Source organism: Chelon labrosus, assembly GCF_963514085.1.
Source record: "Chelon labrosus genome assembly, chromosome: 8".
Classification (NCBI taxonomy): domain Eukaryota; kingdom Metazoa; phylum Chordata; class Actinopteri; order Mugiliformes; family Mugilidae; genus Chelon; species Chelon labrosus.
In genome coordinates, this window is record NC_140358.1 from 12,382,054 (window position 1) to 12,399,367 (window position 17,314).

A 17,314-nucleotide genomic window follows, 5' to 3' on the forward strand; every position below is an offset into this window, starting at 1 on the left:
GCCCTGTTTTCTTCTGACTATCTATACAGACATGCTCCCTCCCAAGTAGATGTTTTTTGGTGGAAAATGTTCCACGTGTCACAACACAGTCTCTGAATGATTTTTTTAATTTTAAAAAGGTTATCTGCTGAAAACTGCCTTTATCTGCAGAAGTCACATTAGCAGAATCTCAAAGCTGAGGATGAAGAGTATGCATTATTAGTCATTCTTAATTTTAAGATTGTTTGTTCAAATCTAGGCCTAGTTATGAATGGTTCACTAAACTTAAATATGTACCTTTATTGAATTTTTTTATGTATTGGATTTTCTACATTGTCATATATTGATCTTTGTTTTTACGTAAAGACTAATCAGATCAGATTAATACCTGATTAATACACGTGTTTTTGAGTTTTATGCACAGGCTGTATATCCTTACAGCATAAACGTCATCACAAAGCGCGGCGGGAAAAGTCGCTGTGTCCCGTTATTTTCCACATCTGTACCGACCTGCCCACCCCGCTTTCCTTGTATAGCTACATAAAGGTCTTATAAGAAATACAGCTTATATCGCGTACATTTACAAAGACACAGGTCAGTGTTCTCTTCTCATGTTCCCACCGTTTCGCTTCTTTTTGCCTATGTGATCCAAATATCTCTGTGTGTCGTTTTTTTTTTGTACCAGCTTGGTTGCTATGGTAATGAGAACTAAAGGCGCAGCAGAGAAAGGAAAATGTTGCGAGGGAAAAATGTCTAGCTATTTTTTTTATCACTACAGTTTTGCACACATGTTTTAGTTTGGGGGTTTTAATCGTTTCAAAGTATTGAGCCATTCAATAGATATTTACGTTTACTTGCATTAACACTACTATTGCTAGTCGACGAAAGATGACGTAGCGCTTCCTGGTATCGCTCTCGAATAAAAATGGCGGACCTGATGTGGTTATAAGTTGGTTTCCATTGATTTACGAAATAGAAATTGTTAGAGGATATTTAATTGTTTGACAGTGGGCGTGGACAACACATATACAGATAAGGTAATACGTTTTTGTTTTCGGCATCTCGGGCAAAAGCACAGGAGTGGTTGTAGCGTTACGGTCAGTGTTTTCTTTCATACTAGCTTAATTACCCGCCATTTGTATTCACGTTAGTGAAAAAACGGCTGCTGCTGCTGCTGATGAATACATCGCTTCCTCCTGTTTGCTGTTAAATCTGAGATATGGATAGCGTGTGGCAGCAACCCGGTTAGCCATACGTGTCAATTTATGCTGATCAGCCACAACATCAAAACCACTGACAGGGGAAGTAAATAACAATGGATGTGTTGTGACAATGCAATATACTGCTGGGAAGCTTTTGGACCTGGCATTGGTGTGGATGTTACTTAGACACGTACCACCCACCTAGACCAGACCAGGCTCCCCCACTCCATAGAAATCCTTGATGGTGTTGTGACTGATTACCTGCCCACTTAATGTGTCTGCAAATTCGTAGTCATATGCTTGAAATGATAAGACCTCTAACCAGGTAAAGTGTGTTCTCAAATGTTACGATAATGTGGAGTTGGATACACTGGAACGAAATGACTGGGGTTTAGAGAGTACTAATGGGCCTCAAACTATTTTTTCTAATAGTTTGGGAATTTTTCTAATCTTAATCTGATCTCTTTTTAAAGGATTAGGATCCGCACGGCATCTCACAAGAATCTGGGACATCTGGTGTCTGCCGTCAGTCGCCTTCAAAGATGTCTGACTATCTGACAAGAGGGTTTAGGGCCCAGCTGACCACAACTATGGACTCGGTCTTGAGGAGGGCCGTGTTCGAAATTATGACGATTTTCGAAAATACCCTGCACGACCATCGTATGGAGCTGGCGCAGAAAGGAGAAGAGGTAGCTCAACTCAAAATAAAGTTACAGACGGCAGAGCTAAAGCTCAAAGACTACAGTTGTGGAGATGACGGAGAAGCAGCTGTAAATAAAAGTCCGACAAAACAAAAGCAGAAAGAGCCTGAAGACAGTGTGGATACCCCGGGACAGACTTCGCGTGTTCCTGAGATTGATTTTGAAGGTATACTGTTTAAGTGTAGTTAATAACATGAGTACATGTGTTGGCTTCTATCATGGAAGACAATTTATAATTAAAAATACAGTCCCCTTCCAGTACTTCCAACTGTGTCCTGCTGGATTTTGTGCAAAGCTTCCAGTAGTAATTACAAGTTCCCATTAGCCAAAATCTGACGTCTGAATGTAAATTTCCTCATTATTTCGGAAAAAGAGGGGGATAATATTGCATGTCTTCCATATGCAGTCTGATCGTTGTGTTTTTGTTTATACGATTCTACAGTACCTGATGACTGGTGTGCTCCCCTGGGCTGTGAGATTGCGACCAAGCAAGACGAAGGAGTGTGTCCTAGTGTAAGACTGCGGCCCTTCTCCATTCCTCTGTGGCACATTCCAATCGTCAAGCACGAGGTGCATAACTGAGGGGGGAAATATACTGGTGGTGATGGTGGTGGTGGTGGTGGTGGCATTTTTATTTTGCATTGGAGAAAACCACAAAATACAACTTCAGAATTTATGTTGCCAGTAGAGGCTACACCCATTGACAGACATCTGTGTTGGTATTAAATGTTGTCACAGCATTGAACAACAACTTGAGGCATGGTAATGATGGAAGGAGGTTTAGAGAGTGAGAGAGGAGTAGTGGTGTGGATGTGATGGTGAGTAGTAGTTATTGAGATGAGGAGTTACAAAATTGGTAGGTCATCAAATGAAGATGTCCTATTTCTGTAATGAATTGCTTGCAGGAGATTGATGCTGTCTGGTATTATTGCAGCCAGGGTGGTAGGTGTGCGATCTCTGGACACTTTTCTCTCTCCTTTAAGTACATTCAGTCGCCATCGTCTCTTATGACAACCAATAGAAAAGGCCCTCAGATGCCACAGCACATACAAAAGTGTTACTTCCATTAACTCCTGTTCCTTTACTTTTAATTCAGATTCAGATAACTTTATTTGCCCCCTGGGGCCCATTTAAGGCACATGTGAGCAGCATGACGTGCAAAACAAGACACTTTTAAAGAAAAAACAATACACAATATGTACACAAACTTTCCAAACCGTCCACAGAGGATGAAAACATGTCTCTATGAATAAAGTAGATAAAATGCAAACACGGTAAGTGTAAATGAGTTACAGGGATTATGTATTTACACGGTACTGCAGAGGTAGTGTGGGTAATAAATAATAATTTAGCCAAAATGAATCAGTGTCTCAAAACAAGCTGAGACTTCGTCCCAATATTACTGCTTAGGCAAACAAATCTCTCTACATACCAGTTTGTTTCGGCTTTCAGCCATTTAATATATATCCTGCACCAATCAGCCACAACAATAAAACCACTGACAGTAGAAGTGAATAACAATACAATGTTCTGCTGGGAAACGTTTGAACCTGGCATTCATGTGGATGTTACTTAGACATGTACCACCCACCTAGACCAGACCAGACACCCCCACCCCATAGCAATGACACTCCTTGATGGCAGCAGCCATCCCCAGCAGGATGCAGCCTGACACAGACACACACACAAAAAAAGGTTAAGACCCCCACTAACAACATTATGTGTCCAGACACCACAGCACACCCCCAGAAGACCCATGTCCATTCTCTGATGAGTCACAACTGTTTTGGAGACACAAGGGAGACCTACACAATATTAGGCAGGTGGTCATAATGTTATGCCTGATCGGTGTACAATGTCCGTATTTTAGGTGGAAAACGATGGCTTCCAGGATACCAGTGGTGGCAGAAGGTCCAAGAGACGTGAGTCTGCTTCTTAATTATGTTGTTTAATATTTTGTGCTGGAAATTATTCATTTTGTCAGATTGTTAGTTGTTTTAATTGCATTTACGAATGTTCTGCTATTACTTTGTAGAAGAATGCTATCTTTGTCAGTTTGTCAATGTCAAAATAAATAAATTAAAAAAAAATCACTACTATCATCTATTCAGGCAACCTAGATATGAGAGTGATCTGATCATATTTTAATGGACGTAACTGATGACTGGGATCAAGTTTCACTTTTGGTTTTAGAAGAGAAGAATCAGTCTGGACAAAAATACACCAGGTCTATACCATAGGCTTGGGTCATAAATACAATGAAGGTTTCATAGTTCTGAGAATTGAACTATTGTTGTTAAACAATATTTAATGTGTCCCTGATCATCAAGTTCGAGTTTGACTAGTCTAGTCAAGTCTACTAGTCTAATCTGGTATAGTGGGTATTTTTCTAATGAGGTCCAAAATGACATACTGTACATACTGTACTGTATGTTTAAAGGCAACATACAGTCTTAAGTGGTGCCTTCCATCACTCACACCATCCCAGTGCCACATAAAATGTCCTGGAGACTTTTGGAGACCCTGAAGGTGGCGTAGCACCCAGTCTGTTGTTAACAAAACAAAAGAAAATGAGAGAGAGAAAAAGACAGATGTATGACTATATGACTTTGGCATGAGAAATATTAATTACTATTTATTTATTTGGTTTGAATCCTAAGAGGTTTTTTCATATATTATGTCAGCTTTTTAATTTTTTGCTTCTTCCTTCACAGATTCTACGGGCGAGCGTGCTCAGGAGACAACATTACCGTTGAGTAACCAAAGAACACGACGTCTGCCCGTGAGAAATGACATGAAGAGATTGCTCCAAGACAATATCACCAACACATATTCTTACCAGCCGAGTTTTGAAAACCTTAAAAGAAAGGCGGGAAAAGAGCAGGAGAATACAGAAAAGAGCAACAAAAGGAAAAGAAAAGATACAGCAACTAAATCCAAGTCACCAGAAGAGGAGACGGAGGAAAATGACAAAAATATGTACTGTTGCAGATACTGCAAGAAGATGTTTGATACGGAGTTTGGCCGAGATGTGCATGCACGAATGCACAAGACGTGCAGAGGTTGCAAAAAGATCTTTCCACTTGCAGGCGCTCTCAGGAACCATAAACGATCTTGTGTAAAACTCCAGAAACTGTTAGCAAAGCAAGCCGCCAAAAATGTAATCTCCAAAACTACCTCTGATGAAGAAAAGACACCCGCACCAAGCAAAAGACAGGAGATCACGCAGAAAGAGAGCACATCTTCCTCTCGCCCCGACATTAAATTATCCATCCAGAAAAATAAATCCACCAAAAAGCACTTGTGTACGTATTGCAACAAAGTTTTTGACTTCCGCTACAAGCTCCAACAGCACATGCTTATTCATACGGGTGAAAAGCCATTCCCATGCAGCATTTGTCCAAGTAAATACCGCCTCCGTCAGAGTCTAAAGATGCACATGAAGAGCAAACACAATCTCCAAAAGAATTCCAATAAAACAAATAGAGACCTTGCTTGGACCAATCCCTTAGAGGAGACTGAAGATAACAGAGACCGCAAAGACACACATCAAGAAATCAGGGCTAACCGAGTCCTCAGAAAGAGCAAAGGAGACGAAAAGACAAGATGGCAAACAATGGGCAAGCGGTGCAATAAGGGTTTCACGTGCCTATTATGTGAGAAGTTGGTGAAAAACAGAAGAGTATTAATTGAACACTTTCGCCTCCACACAGGAGAGAGGCCCCTGAGCTGTGACAAGTGCCCTGAAAAATTCCGTACAAAAGCACAGCTATACATGCACAAGAAAAAGTGCAGCTAGTCTATGGTGGCGTTTCGATGCGAGAAGTGTGATATAAAGTTCCCATCACTTTTAAGATACAATGGACATGTATCTAAATGTCAAAAGGAGTAATGTGAAAACCAGTGGACACTTGAAACACTGACTTTTGTCAGTGTGAAACACATTATTTATGGTCAAACCAGTTTCCCAAATACCAAATCGTCCAGGAGTTTGAATTAAGAAGCTGCAAAAATGTGGAAACGTGTGTCTGTATCAAATTCAGCAAATACTTGACAAATTGATGTAAAAGTTAAACATGCAACATTGCCTTAAAGTGGGCCTGCTCTCTGACGACGACGTCGCTGCAGTAGTCAACACTCGTACATATTAAAATGACAGTTATCTCTGTAAAGACGGTGCAGCCAAGTAGCTGCTTTTTTTAAAATCTCTTCTGTTTCACAGAATGCAGTACATTAGCAGATAGCCCAACCCCGTTTTTGTATTTAAGTCAAACAAGTTTGCCTTAATCGGATGTTGTGCTTTTCAAGGCTACAGGATTTGAGAAAACACGTCACTCAGTTTTTTACATTGCCAGGTGTCTAGGGATGTCCTTGGTTGAGGAATCAGATTTGTTCGGACCCGGCTTTGTGATGTTGACTGCATTTTGATTTGTTCATCCTGTAAAGTTTCTTCCATTACTGGGCAGTTATTTTTTATTTAAAGTTAAATTTTGCTGTAATGTTGTTCCATGTTTGTTGTTCACTGGTGAATATAGATGTTCTTACAAGAAAATGTTTTTTTTTCTCCGTGTGAAGGTGCGGTGCAAGTGTTACAAGACTTTTTTGAAAGAAAAAATTTTTTAATTAATAAAGTCCAAATTTTACACATTGCCATTTAATTTGATTTTTTTTTTGTCTTCCTTCATGACTGTCAGTTTATTTTGAAGCAGTGTAAGAAAGTTGGTAATTTAACTGTATGATCATTTTGGAGATCATACAGGGCTATTTCAACACAGTTGAATCAAAGCTCTGTTATTTTAAGCAAATACTGAACACAATGGACATGTTGTGTTGTGAGTGTATATCTATATCCATCTGCAGCCTTCGAAACGTTCATCGTCGTTATCGCGAGACTTGGAACGACGATCACGTCCCGGGTATCAACCTGCTAACTGCATCAGGAGTAGCTGCATCTCTGCATGACAAGTGTTTAAATGGATTTAGTGTTCACCAGTGACGCTTTTTGCCGCCGACTGCCAACAATGAGTACCCAGCAGTGTTTCTTTCATGTTTTCCATTGCGGTTACACGTTTGGCTTCGGTGCCAGCTAGAATGGGCTAGTACATGCTACGCTTCGTTGGCTCTTGTTTACACGTTGACCAGCGGTAACCGTGGCTAGCTCGGAGCTGGAGCAGAGCGATCACTGCGTTACCAGTTTATGACTAGTTTTATTATGGCTAGCTAGAAGTTAAGTACGCTTGTGTCCTCATACAATTCAAACTGTCTCCCTGCATCGCACCGCGTTGCTTGACATCACTTTAATTATCAGCAACGCTAGCTTGCGAAGTAATACTGATCTGTATTGAGACTAAAACGCAGCACAGGTTAACTATCCTAATATATAACTATAAGAGACATAAAACCAGACTGAATCGGTACACGGCCGCTTGAACTGGCGTGAGTTAGCCACTTAGCATGACAGCATCTCATGGCAGCTTTTAGATGCCAGGGCAGAGGAGTGGTAGCCACAGCGTCCGTCTACTGCCTCTGGAGGCCGGCCACAGAAGAAAACAGCACTGTCAGTCAGTCGTTGACTTAAAAACGGTATCTCTGATGCAAAGGACAATGGAGTCGGCGAGGAGTGCTTTCCACGCGCAACTGGCCACCGTCATGGACTCGCTGCTGGCAGCCGCCGTGTGCGAGATTGCCAAGATCTTTGAGAGCAGTCTGTGCGAACAGCAGGCGGAGCTGGCGCAGAAGACGGAAGAGATCTCCGTCCTCCGGTGCAAGCTGGAGAGAGCCGAGAGGAGGCAGAAGAGCAAGGGTGGAGGAGGGGGCGAGGAAGGAGAGGTGTCATCGGGGGACAGGGAGGGCAACTTGAGGCAACAGACGCTGACAGCACCAGGTATCACAGTTGATTGTGTCTTGTTCTTCTTGTTATCTAAACCTGCTTTTCCATTGCTTGGCCCCATTTCTCATTCATCTAATTCTCCTGTGATTGCGTTGACATAGCACCAAAGATTTTAATGGCAAACTGTACGTCTCTTGCCCAGGACTGAATGCGGGAAAGGACGTGTCTTCTCGCCCAGACTCGGCAGAAGGACTCAACCAGAGCCTCAGCAGGCTGAAAGAGGAGGTCACAGTTCAGGATGGAGCGTCAGTAAAACACGAGGTCAGATCCTGCCTTACCTCTCCTTGAATCAGCAGTTAAGAGACCTAAGCAATTAAACCTTTGTGATTTCTGGACAACCACAACAAATTTACACGTTTGCACCATATCCGGCTGCTGCTGCTGGCTTTTGTAAACATGACAGTCTTTATTTGTTTCTTTACAGCGTGCTGGATCGCGGACTAACCTAGGATCTGTCACAGTCCAAGGCCCAGATGGAAGCCTCGCTGCTGGGGACCAGAGGCAGATCGATGCCCTGCCTGCAGCACAGGCCAAAACCAAACGTAAGAGAGAGAGAGGCACTTCTCTTACTATTAACTGTTTAGTTTATTCATAGCTGTATTTTTTTTAGTGTGGGTTTTTTTTACTTTAGTGAGATAAAAGTGCATGAATTGTGTTTCTCTCCCTCTCTGCAGTGTCTCATTGGGATCAGAGTAGTCGCGGTGCAGATCACAGACCCCTCCAGGATCAAACTTCTGCCCCTTTCCTCTCCATCTCCCAGAGCGGACGTTGCTCCCCCAGGCCTGATCCGAGCTTAGCTCAACCAGGGGATTGGTTACCAGGCCTGGACACCACACGAGGTGGAGTGTCCTGCCTGGAGAACCTGCAAGGAGATGCCACCAGCTGCTCTGGTCCAGCTAGCAGCAGCACTGGCCCGGACGCACCCTGCTTCCGACCTGGTTTCGGTTCAGACGAGACGAGCAATGAAGATGACGATAGCTCTTTCCCTTTCTTGGACCAGGAGCCCGAGAACCAGAACTCCAATCAGAACTCAGTGCAGGGCCAGGGCGTTGGACAGAGGGGGGCTCGGCAGGATCAACCCCAAGCCCCCTCTGGTGAATCGCCATGGAGACCCAGAGACGACAGGGGCCCTGCACACAGAGGCCCCGTGAATCACACACGGCGGGTCGCAAATTTTGGTAACAGGGACCCCCTCCGACCACAGTCAAATTCACAGTCGCTCACGTTGCGACACGCAAACGCTCTTAGCCACCCTCCAGCTCCGGGTGGAGGGAGTGGACGCCCGTACACCTGCCCCTACTGCACAAAGTGTTTTACCTACCCCTCCCACCAGCGGAGACACCTGTTACGCCACACAGGAGTCAGACTACATCCCTGTCAGTTTTGTGACAAGAGCTTCCTCACACCCTCTGAGCTCACTGTGCACACTCGCACACATACCGGGGAGCGGCCTTTTGGCTGCGCTCAGTGTGGTAAACGCTTTGCACGCAGCGGGAACTTGAGAGCCCACCAACGGGACGTTCACATGGGGAAGAGGCCCTTTGCTTGCACCGAGTGCGGGAAGAGATTTGCACACAGAGGGAACCTGAGAGTGCACAATCACAGAGTCCATCAAGGAGATCCCTACTACATGGATGATCAGCAAGAACCTGACTTAGGCCCTAGTCCTATTTGAAGAGATTTATTTTTTAATGTCGGTTTTGCACTTTTAATTTTAACTTTGATCACAAAAAAAAAAATTGTAGGAGCTTGTTTCAGGATTGTCAGTGTTTGTGCCCTACTTAATCTTATTTAAAAAATTGAAAATGGTTCTGTTGATTCAAGGCGAAGACAGAATTAACCACCAATCCAAATTTATTTTACAATTAATGATGTATGCACATGGTCAAGGTAAATTTACTTCAGTGACTTAATTTAATTTCAGTTTTGATTCAGTGTCAGAATTTTAGGCCACGGTAAAATGGAGAGGTTTGTATTAGGCTGTATTATAAACGTTTGGTTGTAATTACACATTGATAAGAAATATTGGCTGTTGTGAAGAATTTAATGTTTTTCCAGGCCGACCATCTTCCTGAGATTTTCTTCCCAGTGAAATATCACTGAGCACCTTTTTCATTTCAAGAGATGACAGAACTGCAAAATAATATTTTTTTTTTTGTGAAGACAGTAAAGAGAACCTAGTTGGTATTAGATGTAGACGTGTGGCATGCAGAGGTAGGATAGCGCGTCTCTTCCTTCAAAGTTGTGCTTTTGTACCACAAACTTTAAATTTGACTGTGTGAAATGGAAATATGTTACAGAACATGTATACAAGAACTAAGTTTTTCCATCTTGTTTTGCAAAGTGAAATTAAACAGTTTAGTCACATGAACTATTTGTTGTCCTCATCCTGAAACATCAATACATTTGACAGGAAGTTAATATTGTTGCACCGTTGTTTGCTAGACACCAGAGGGCAGTGTCCCCACTCAATTGTTTTTTTATAGAAGTGACTTTAGACAACATTGCAAATAGATTTCTGTGCTCTCAGCATGTTTTACCATGTGCCCTATATTTTTTTTTTTTAGATCTTTTCCCCTGATGCATGCACTTGTGTCATCATGCCATCTCCCATGTAGGACCTGGGCGGTATGCATGTGCTTATTATGCAGAATCAGAATGCAAGTCCTTGGGTTTCTTTGTTGACCTGCGCAAAATAATTTTTCTCTTCTTTCTTTTGTCATTAATATCGTATGGGTACCATGCGATATTCAGCTTTTTTCCCTGCTTTTCCACATTTGTCATAAACCTACCGTATAGTCATTTGCCAGTTTATTAGTTACCCTAGTTAGAATAAATGAATAGTAATATAACAGACCTGCACTAAATTCCCTTCATCACTGTTATAATGGATGTTGAAACAGTGTAAGGAAGGTGACTTAACTGTGTGATCGTTTTGGAAGGATGTAGTTTGTGATGCTATTAAAATGTATTAAATTAATCACAAACAAAAAAAAACAAACCATTTGTTATTTAGCCTTGCACAATGAATAAAATGGGGTTGTCAAAATAATAGAAACATGTGCCAGTGCAACACAACACAGTTCGGTTATTCTTCTTCTCCACATTATCCCTGACAATGTTCCTATCTAATGTAAAAGTTGAGTTAGTTACGTGTGTATGAGTTTAATACAAAATGTCCTCATAACGTTTTTTATCCCAACTTTGCAGCTCAGGACGGAAACACTGTGATCACAGAGATAGAATTTTGTTCTAATAAAACTCCACCAAGTAGCCTGTAAGTCACACAGACAGCTCAATCCCCATGTTAGCTGCAGCTGAACCTGAGGATGTATTTTTACACATAGGCCTAAAACTGCCTTGAGCTTGTGGGTTGTGTGGAGGTTGGTGCGGTATTTGTCCAGGTTTCCCACTCTCACTCTCTTTTACTCGCAGTCGCAACTGCTGAGCGAGGCCTTGCCAACCTCTGTGCATGTATTCCCCAGGCTGCTGAGTCCTTGCTTTGCTCATAGAAATAGTTTACAATTTAGTGACCTCCCCTCCCCCAAAGGTCACCTGTGTCTGTCTCTCCCTTTGGGGTTTTGTGCTCACACTTGTAAAAACGGAACATTTTTAGGAGTGCGCAACCAAAGGCCAACTCTGATCTAGGCTCATTGACGGCGCATTCGCGAATGTACATCTGAGCTCAGGGAACTGTGTGTGTGCAAGTGAACCACTGTTGATGTGAGAGGACTGAATCCCCACTGAGTAAAGCTGCAGGCTCTTACAGACCTTTCATGTGCATGTACTCTTTAAGTACTGCATTTATGTGCGGATGAAAGCATCAGGTCAAATGGAAACACAAATATATACATAGATTTGTGTCTAAAAAAGGTTTGTATATATATATATATATATACATATATATATTTATGTGTGTGTGTGTGTGTGTGTGTGTGTATTCAGGGCTTTGCAGTGTTTTTTTGTTTGTATATTCGGTTATGTGTAATCTGCTTTCTGGTCTAAGCAGCTTTGCCCAAAGGGGGTAAGGCAACAAGTGAACATTTGACCAGGCCGGAAAGACTTTACAGTCTGATTGGTTTGAATTTGTTTCAACATATGTGATAAAAACATTGCTTGAAGGCAAAGCTGTATGTATATATGCAAAGATATTTAATCCAAAGTGTGTTTCCCATGCTTTGCACCCTGGAGCAACCAGATGAAATCACGTGACCGGAGTCTAATGGCTCTACAGTCCCTTCCTCCGGTGGTTTGTTTTGGTGTAAATTCATCCTTGCTGTTTGTTCTCGCAGTCAGCATGTAATAATAGCTATATCCTTGTCAGGTAATCATGTTGTAGTCGGGGTTTATCACCAGGTCAGAGTGTTCCCCTTCTATGGATCAGGCTATAATGTGCTCTTTACATTTAATGTCAACATGTTTCAGTTTATTTGCTCGTGCCCTCCAGGCTGCAGCTTTAACTTGCCGGAAAAAAAACACGCTCAGCCTCCTGCCATCTATCTGCCTTTGAGCAAAAAAAAAAAGTCATTCCATCACCATCCCATAAACCACCAGCAGTGAAATGATCCCCCCGACGCCCAGTAAGTGCTCCCCCCCTCCCCAAACATGTCATGCAGATGTTAAATGAGAGGAATTATTTACCCCCACTGAGATATCCGTCATATCATAACTCTGGACGAAGCCTGCCTATTTTCATGTGCACATTGTGCATGTTATGGTTGCACGCATTTACCAGCTTCTTTCTGCGTGTATGTGTGTGTGTGTCGGAGCTACGAGGGATTTAGCATTGCCCCAAGGCTGTTCATAATCTACCCTGTCCCTCCACTCCCCAGGGGCTGTGGTTTCATGTGAGTTGCCATTACTGTAGTGAAACCCCCCCTTTAGGGGATTACAGTGCTGTCTCCCGCTCAAGGCACTGAGTTGATCCATCGTCTGCTGACTGTATTTAAGCACTCACTTAATGTGCTAATAGTGTTAGACTGGGGAGACGCCGCAGAGCTTTTAACTTTCATCTCTCAAAGCTCTTTGTCTGTTAGAAATGCTGATTTCATGGCTGCTGGGGTTAAATCCGTCGGTAATCAGTCAAAATCACAAAATGTTAAGAGAAGTACTGGATGTAGAGAGGCATGTGAATACAAGGCCTTTTTTTATAGAAAACACTGATGGGATTGTTTCAGTAGATGTATGTGATAACTCTGTACGCGTGCACTGAGCTATGTGTGTGTGTGTGTACGTGTCCAAGCCATGGAGAACAATCAGAGGGACACAGTTACTGGGCTGTATCTCCTCCAGGCTCTGACGTTGGCTGTGTCTCTTCATTTTTTTGGGGGTCACAGAGCGTGATGGAGGGGTGGAGTGAGAGTACATTATCTTCCTCCTTCAGAGTTCCTGGGTTTTCCAAGTATGTGTGTGTGTGTGTGTGTGTGTGTGTGAGAGAGAGAGAGAGAGAGAGAGAGAGAGAGAGAGAGAGGGAGGGTCTGCACGATTGAGTATGTGTTCTCCATAGGCTGTTCTTGGGTTGCTAAGCAACCCTGTGTCTGCACAGTGAAGTGGGGGTGGGATGGGAGCGAAGCACCAGGTCAACAGAGGCAGACACAAGCATCGCTGCATCTGATTGGACACATCGATGCTCCTGATGGATGATGCCGATCATTATCGTGTTGACTCTTCCCTTCAAGTCCATTTATCTGTATCAGAAACTGCTTGAGATTTACGCGTTGCTGAGTGTGTTAAAAAGAACAGGGAAAGGGAAATTACATGTGTTCAAGAAGTTATGGAATTTTGTTGTGAATCCACAGAGTCAAATATATTTATATATCATAAATGTTCCAATAATTTGAGGTCGTGGGACACACATTTTATCTTTCTTACAGCAGCATATCAAATATGCAAGAAAGAAATCTATTTGCAGTGCCGTAAAATCAATTTATCTTTCACAAAGTGCATATAAATGACAGGAAATGAGGGATGAGAGATGAAAACTCTTAGTGAGATTTTAATGTCCAGATTTGACCAGTATTTCAGTGCATGAAAGAATTATACTCTGCCTTAGAGATATTACCTGCTGTGAGTAAAATTGCATCACTTTCTTTTTATGTGGGGGTTAGCCTTGATCTTATTATGAACTGTACTATCCAATAAAACGACTGAAAAACAGCAATCCCACGTTATCTACAGTGGTTACATGCAGTGAAACCTCCCGGAAACGCTAAGTTTTGAGATGAGATATGTAGGTTGACTTTGTGATAAACTGTTGAGGTGACCTAGAGTTGTTTATCACAACCAGCAAAGGTAATGTCTTGATAAAGTACAGAATTTCGTTTTTATTGGTCCCTATTTTGTTAAGATTGCAGAGAGTGTGTTGATTTGATGATCTTTGAACAGATCAGTTTAGCTGAAGAGTCAGAGCTGAGAGGCCTAAATCACCTGTAACTCTGCAGATCAGCTATAAACCATCTAATGCATTGTGTTTGATTTTGTTGTTAATCCCCTTTCTCCTCAGAAGGCTCAGACCCCAGCAGTCAAGATAGTTCAGCCTTCTTTCCTCAGCATGTAGTCTGTCTGACTACATCGGACACAAATAATCGTATCTGTCTCCTTGAATACAGACTTGGATGTCCTGGTTAAATGTTAAATGAAGATTATGTACCATTACGTCCCCGCCATCTCTACTGAAGGAGATGATGTGAGGACACGTAACAGCTAAGATTCACTGCAGGGCAATGGGTCCAAGTGAGGGGGGGGGGGGGGGGAGGGGGGGGGGACGGTGTGTGGTCACGCTCCGTTGTCACCAAGGTAACAGGACCGGTCCGAGGCCAAGCCTTCACGGATGAATGGCACGGTCGCTACTGGAGACAGACCCGAGGCTGCTGCTGCCACACAAGCAGGCCCAGGGTCAGGCATGGCAGGTTAACAAGGGCGAGCTGAACTGGATTTACTGTACCTGAGCGAAGCTGCCACATGGAGGGTTGATGATGGTGTTTATACTATTATAGCGGTTATTGTGACATTGTGACAGTGAGGACAGTGAATATGAGTGTGTTATCGTGTGCTTATTGCCCCCCCCCCCAAAAAAAAAATAAAAAATAAAAAATAAATAACAAAAAAGCTTAGAGAATGTTTTTTGGGTCAGTGAAGTGGATACAGATTTTTTTTTATTTTTATTATTATGTATCTATTGGTTTGAAATAACGAAATAACATGTCATTTTCTAAAGGGTTATTTCACTCTACTAAAAGTAAAATAAAATAAAATACATTTTGAGAGGTTTTGAGAGATTTAACAAACTAATATATTTATATATATATATATATATTTCAAAATAAATAAATAAATAAACTACATTAATCCAGAAACTGAGGCTGGTTGCCCACTGTTAATTATATTGATCAGTTTAACGTGTTTCACCGGTTAGCATTATCAGGCCCGGGTTAGCTTCTTGGTTCAGTGTCATTCCTGTCATCAAATGCTGGCAGCAAACTCACCGTGCATGGTCTGTCATTTCTCGTGGCTTTGTTGAAGACAAATCATGGCTTAAAGGTCAGTGACAATTTGAGTAGCCTTACTTTAAAACCTTAATTTAACCAGAACCTGGCAACGGTTAGCTAACATGCTAGTATAGCAACGTTAACAGCGTTTCGGAATTTATTATTTTCAGTGATTTAATGACTTAAAATTGATTAATACAAGTTCAACACACAGTTAGTTGTGTTGTGTTTATGTGTAATTGTTTGTCCCTGGACAGTTGTGCTCTCTATGAGTTAGAATCTTTCAAACAAGTCAAGCTAAATGCTAGCTAATTAGCAATGACGCATTAGGTGTTTTCCACATAGATCAACTGTCAAAGAAGAAGCTGTTGGTGATTAAAAAGACAAGAATAATCAAAATTTATGGAGTAAATTCTTAACTATAGACTTTTTATGTCATATTTAAACTCCCTTGTCCTCTGGGTCAAAATTTGACCCGTTTTCGGTGTCTTTATATCACGTAATTTTATATAAATGTGTCCCGTTTGTTTCCCATGAATTCTGCAAAGTAGTTGAAAAGAAGTTGGTTAAAAATGTCTAACACGGTGTTTCAAAAGTTGCATACGAGGGTTAAGTGTAAAGGGCTACTGTTTATTGTTATATTATATATGAAATTATTGTCTATTTTACAATTAATGACTTATATTTCTCTTATAGAAAATAGTTCCTACTTCCTATGTGAGGGCTTTAAAATTCAACAGTTTTTTTTTTTTTTGCTTTATGAATTACTTTTGTTCAACGTACTTAATCAATTAGTAAATATGATTGATTTTATTTTTCTGTTGATGAATGGATGAAACGCCTTATAGATCTATAGATCTGCTGGTTGATTGTTGACCTTTCACACTTTGAAAATAGAAAAAAATCATAATTTCAATGTGAGGCCTTCAGATTTCTTCTTTTGTCCAAAAATGTGTCTTGCAGTTTGTGCAATAAATTATCTTAAATAAAAGTACAAAGCAAAAAAAAACGTTTAGCTTAAACTGCTATCAAATAAACATTTTTGCTTATTGTCCTCAATTACTTTTAATCAATTACTAAATATGACTGTTGTTGTTTTTTCATGAATGGATGAAACACCTTATTGATCTATAGATCTAACCAGAGAGGCTTTGGTGACATGGTAGTTGGGGTGAATAGGTTAAGATGTGCAGGTAGCTGTAGCTATACAATGGGAAACAGTGGGTGAGCTTTTGGGGGATCTTTATGGTGGATCTTAGGCTGGCGGGGGTTAATCAAAAGGTCAGATATGGCAGTGGTGTGTGGAACATTGCCCTTTATTCGTAAGTGAGTGAGTGAGTGGGGGGAGGGAAGTGCTGGCAGTCTGGGAGTAAGTCAGATAAACACCTCTTGGTCCCTGGGACAGGGGGTTAAAGCCTGGTGGCAGACAGCCAGCTCCAGCGATGGCACCAACTGTCGCTGGCCGCCACTCGCTCCCTGCTGCCAGGCTAACTGTGTGTACGGTGATGTGTGAGCTGAAGTGTTTCTCCTTCATCTGCGGTCATTTCTGGTAGTCAGTATGGGCGATGTAGTCGAAATATTATTAAGGGTACTCTGTAGTATTAATATACATTTAATTTAATGCAAAGCAAAATATGAGCTACTCAGATAGATGTGGGACGGAAAGTACTCAACGCATTTGAACTATAAACACAGAGAAGTATCAGTAGTATATGATATAGAAATATGGCGTAAGATATGTTTGGATAGTAATAATTTGTGTACAATAATATAATTTGCTTGCACATGTTGATATTTATATAAATACACTGGGTGTGCACATTCATTATTTGAGCAATTACTGTCATTTTTTTAACAGCACCCATCCTGATGCTGCTGTGCCACCCAGAATTTGTCATACACGGATCAATAAAGGTACACCTTATCTTGTCTTATCTTATTTTGTCTTTTATAGTCTTTATATGACTGGAAACAGTTAATTGATTAACAGAAAAATAATCTGTAGTTATATTTGACAGGAAATAATGCCTAGAACTGCTTATCCTTCTTCTTGTA

General features: G+C 41.5%; 2 protein-coding genes across 2 annotated transcripts; both read left to right on the plus strand.

Moving 5' to 3' along the window:
- Nucleotides 1–375: 375 nt before the first annotated feature.
- Nucleotides 376–6,530, plus strand: LOC311491279 (uncharacterized protein). Its single transcript, XM_084549182.1, has 5 exons — nucleotides 376–1,016; nucleotides 1,655–2,048; nucleotides 2,325–2,452; nucleotides 3,753–3,804; nucleotides 4,597–6,530. The coding sequence occupies exons 2-5, from the start codon at nucleotides 1,724–1,726 to the stop codon at nucleotides 5,679–5,681; spliced, it is 1,590 nt and encodes a 529-aa protein (XP_084405308.1). The 5' UTR covers nucleotides 376–1,016; nucleotides 1,655–1,723; the 3' UTR covers nucleotides 5,682–6,530.
- Nucleotides 6,531–6,725: 195 nt separating this feature from the next.
- LOC311491393 (uncharacterized protein) lies at nucleotides 6,726–10,879 on the plus strand. The gene is made up of 4 exons (XM_084549297.1): nucleotides 6,726–7,766; nucleotides 7,915–8,033; nucleotides 8,197–8,314; nucleotides 8,447–10,879. Exons 1-4 carry the CDS (start codon nucleotides 7,364–7,366, stop codon nucleotides 9,445–9,447), a joined length of 1,641 nt encoding a protein of 546 aa, XP_084405423.1. The 5' UTR covers nucleotides 6,726–7,363; the 3' UTR covers nucleotides 9,448–10,879.
- The last annotated feature ends 6,435 nt before the right edge of the window (nucleotides 10,880–17,314 follow it).

Coding starts and splice junctions, on each gene's coding strand:
- LOC311491393 (XM_084549297.1), top strand. CDS start 7,364: ATGCCAGGGCAGAGGAGTGGTAGCCACAGCGTCCGTCTACTGCCTCTG. Junction 7,767..7,914: donor ACAGACGCTGACAGCACCAG/GTATCACAGTTG, acceptor TCTCTTGCCCAG/GACTGAATGCGGGAAAGGAC. Junction 8,315..8,446: donor AGCACAGGCCAAAACCAAAC/GTAAGAGAGAGA, acceptor CCCTCTCTGCAG/TGTCTCATTGGGATCAGAGT.
- LOC311491279 (XM_084549182.1), top strand. CDS start 1,724: ATGTCTGACTATCTGACAAGAGGGTTTAGGGCCCAGCTGACCACAACT. Junction 2,453..3,752: donor TTCCAATCGTCAAGCACGAG/GTGCATAACTGA, acceptor TCCGTATTTTAG/GTGGAAAACGATGGCTTCCA. Junction 3,805..4,596: donor TGGCAGAAGGTCCAAGAGAC/GTGAGTCTGCTT, acceptor CTTCCTTCACAG/ATTCTACGGGCGAGCGTGCT.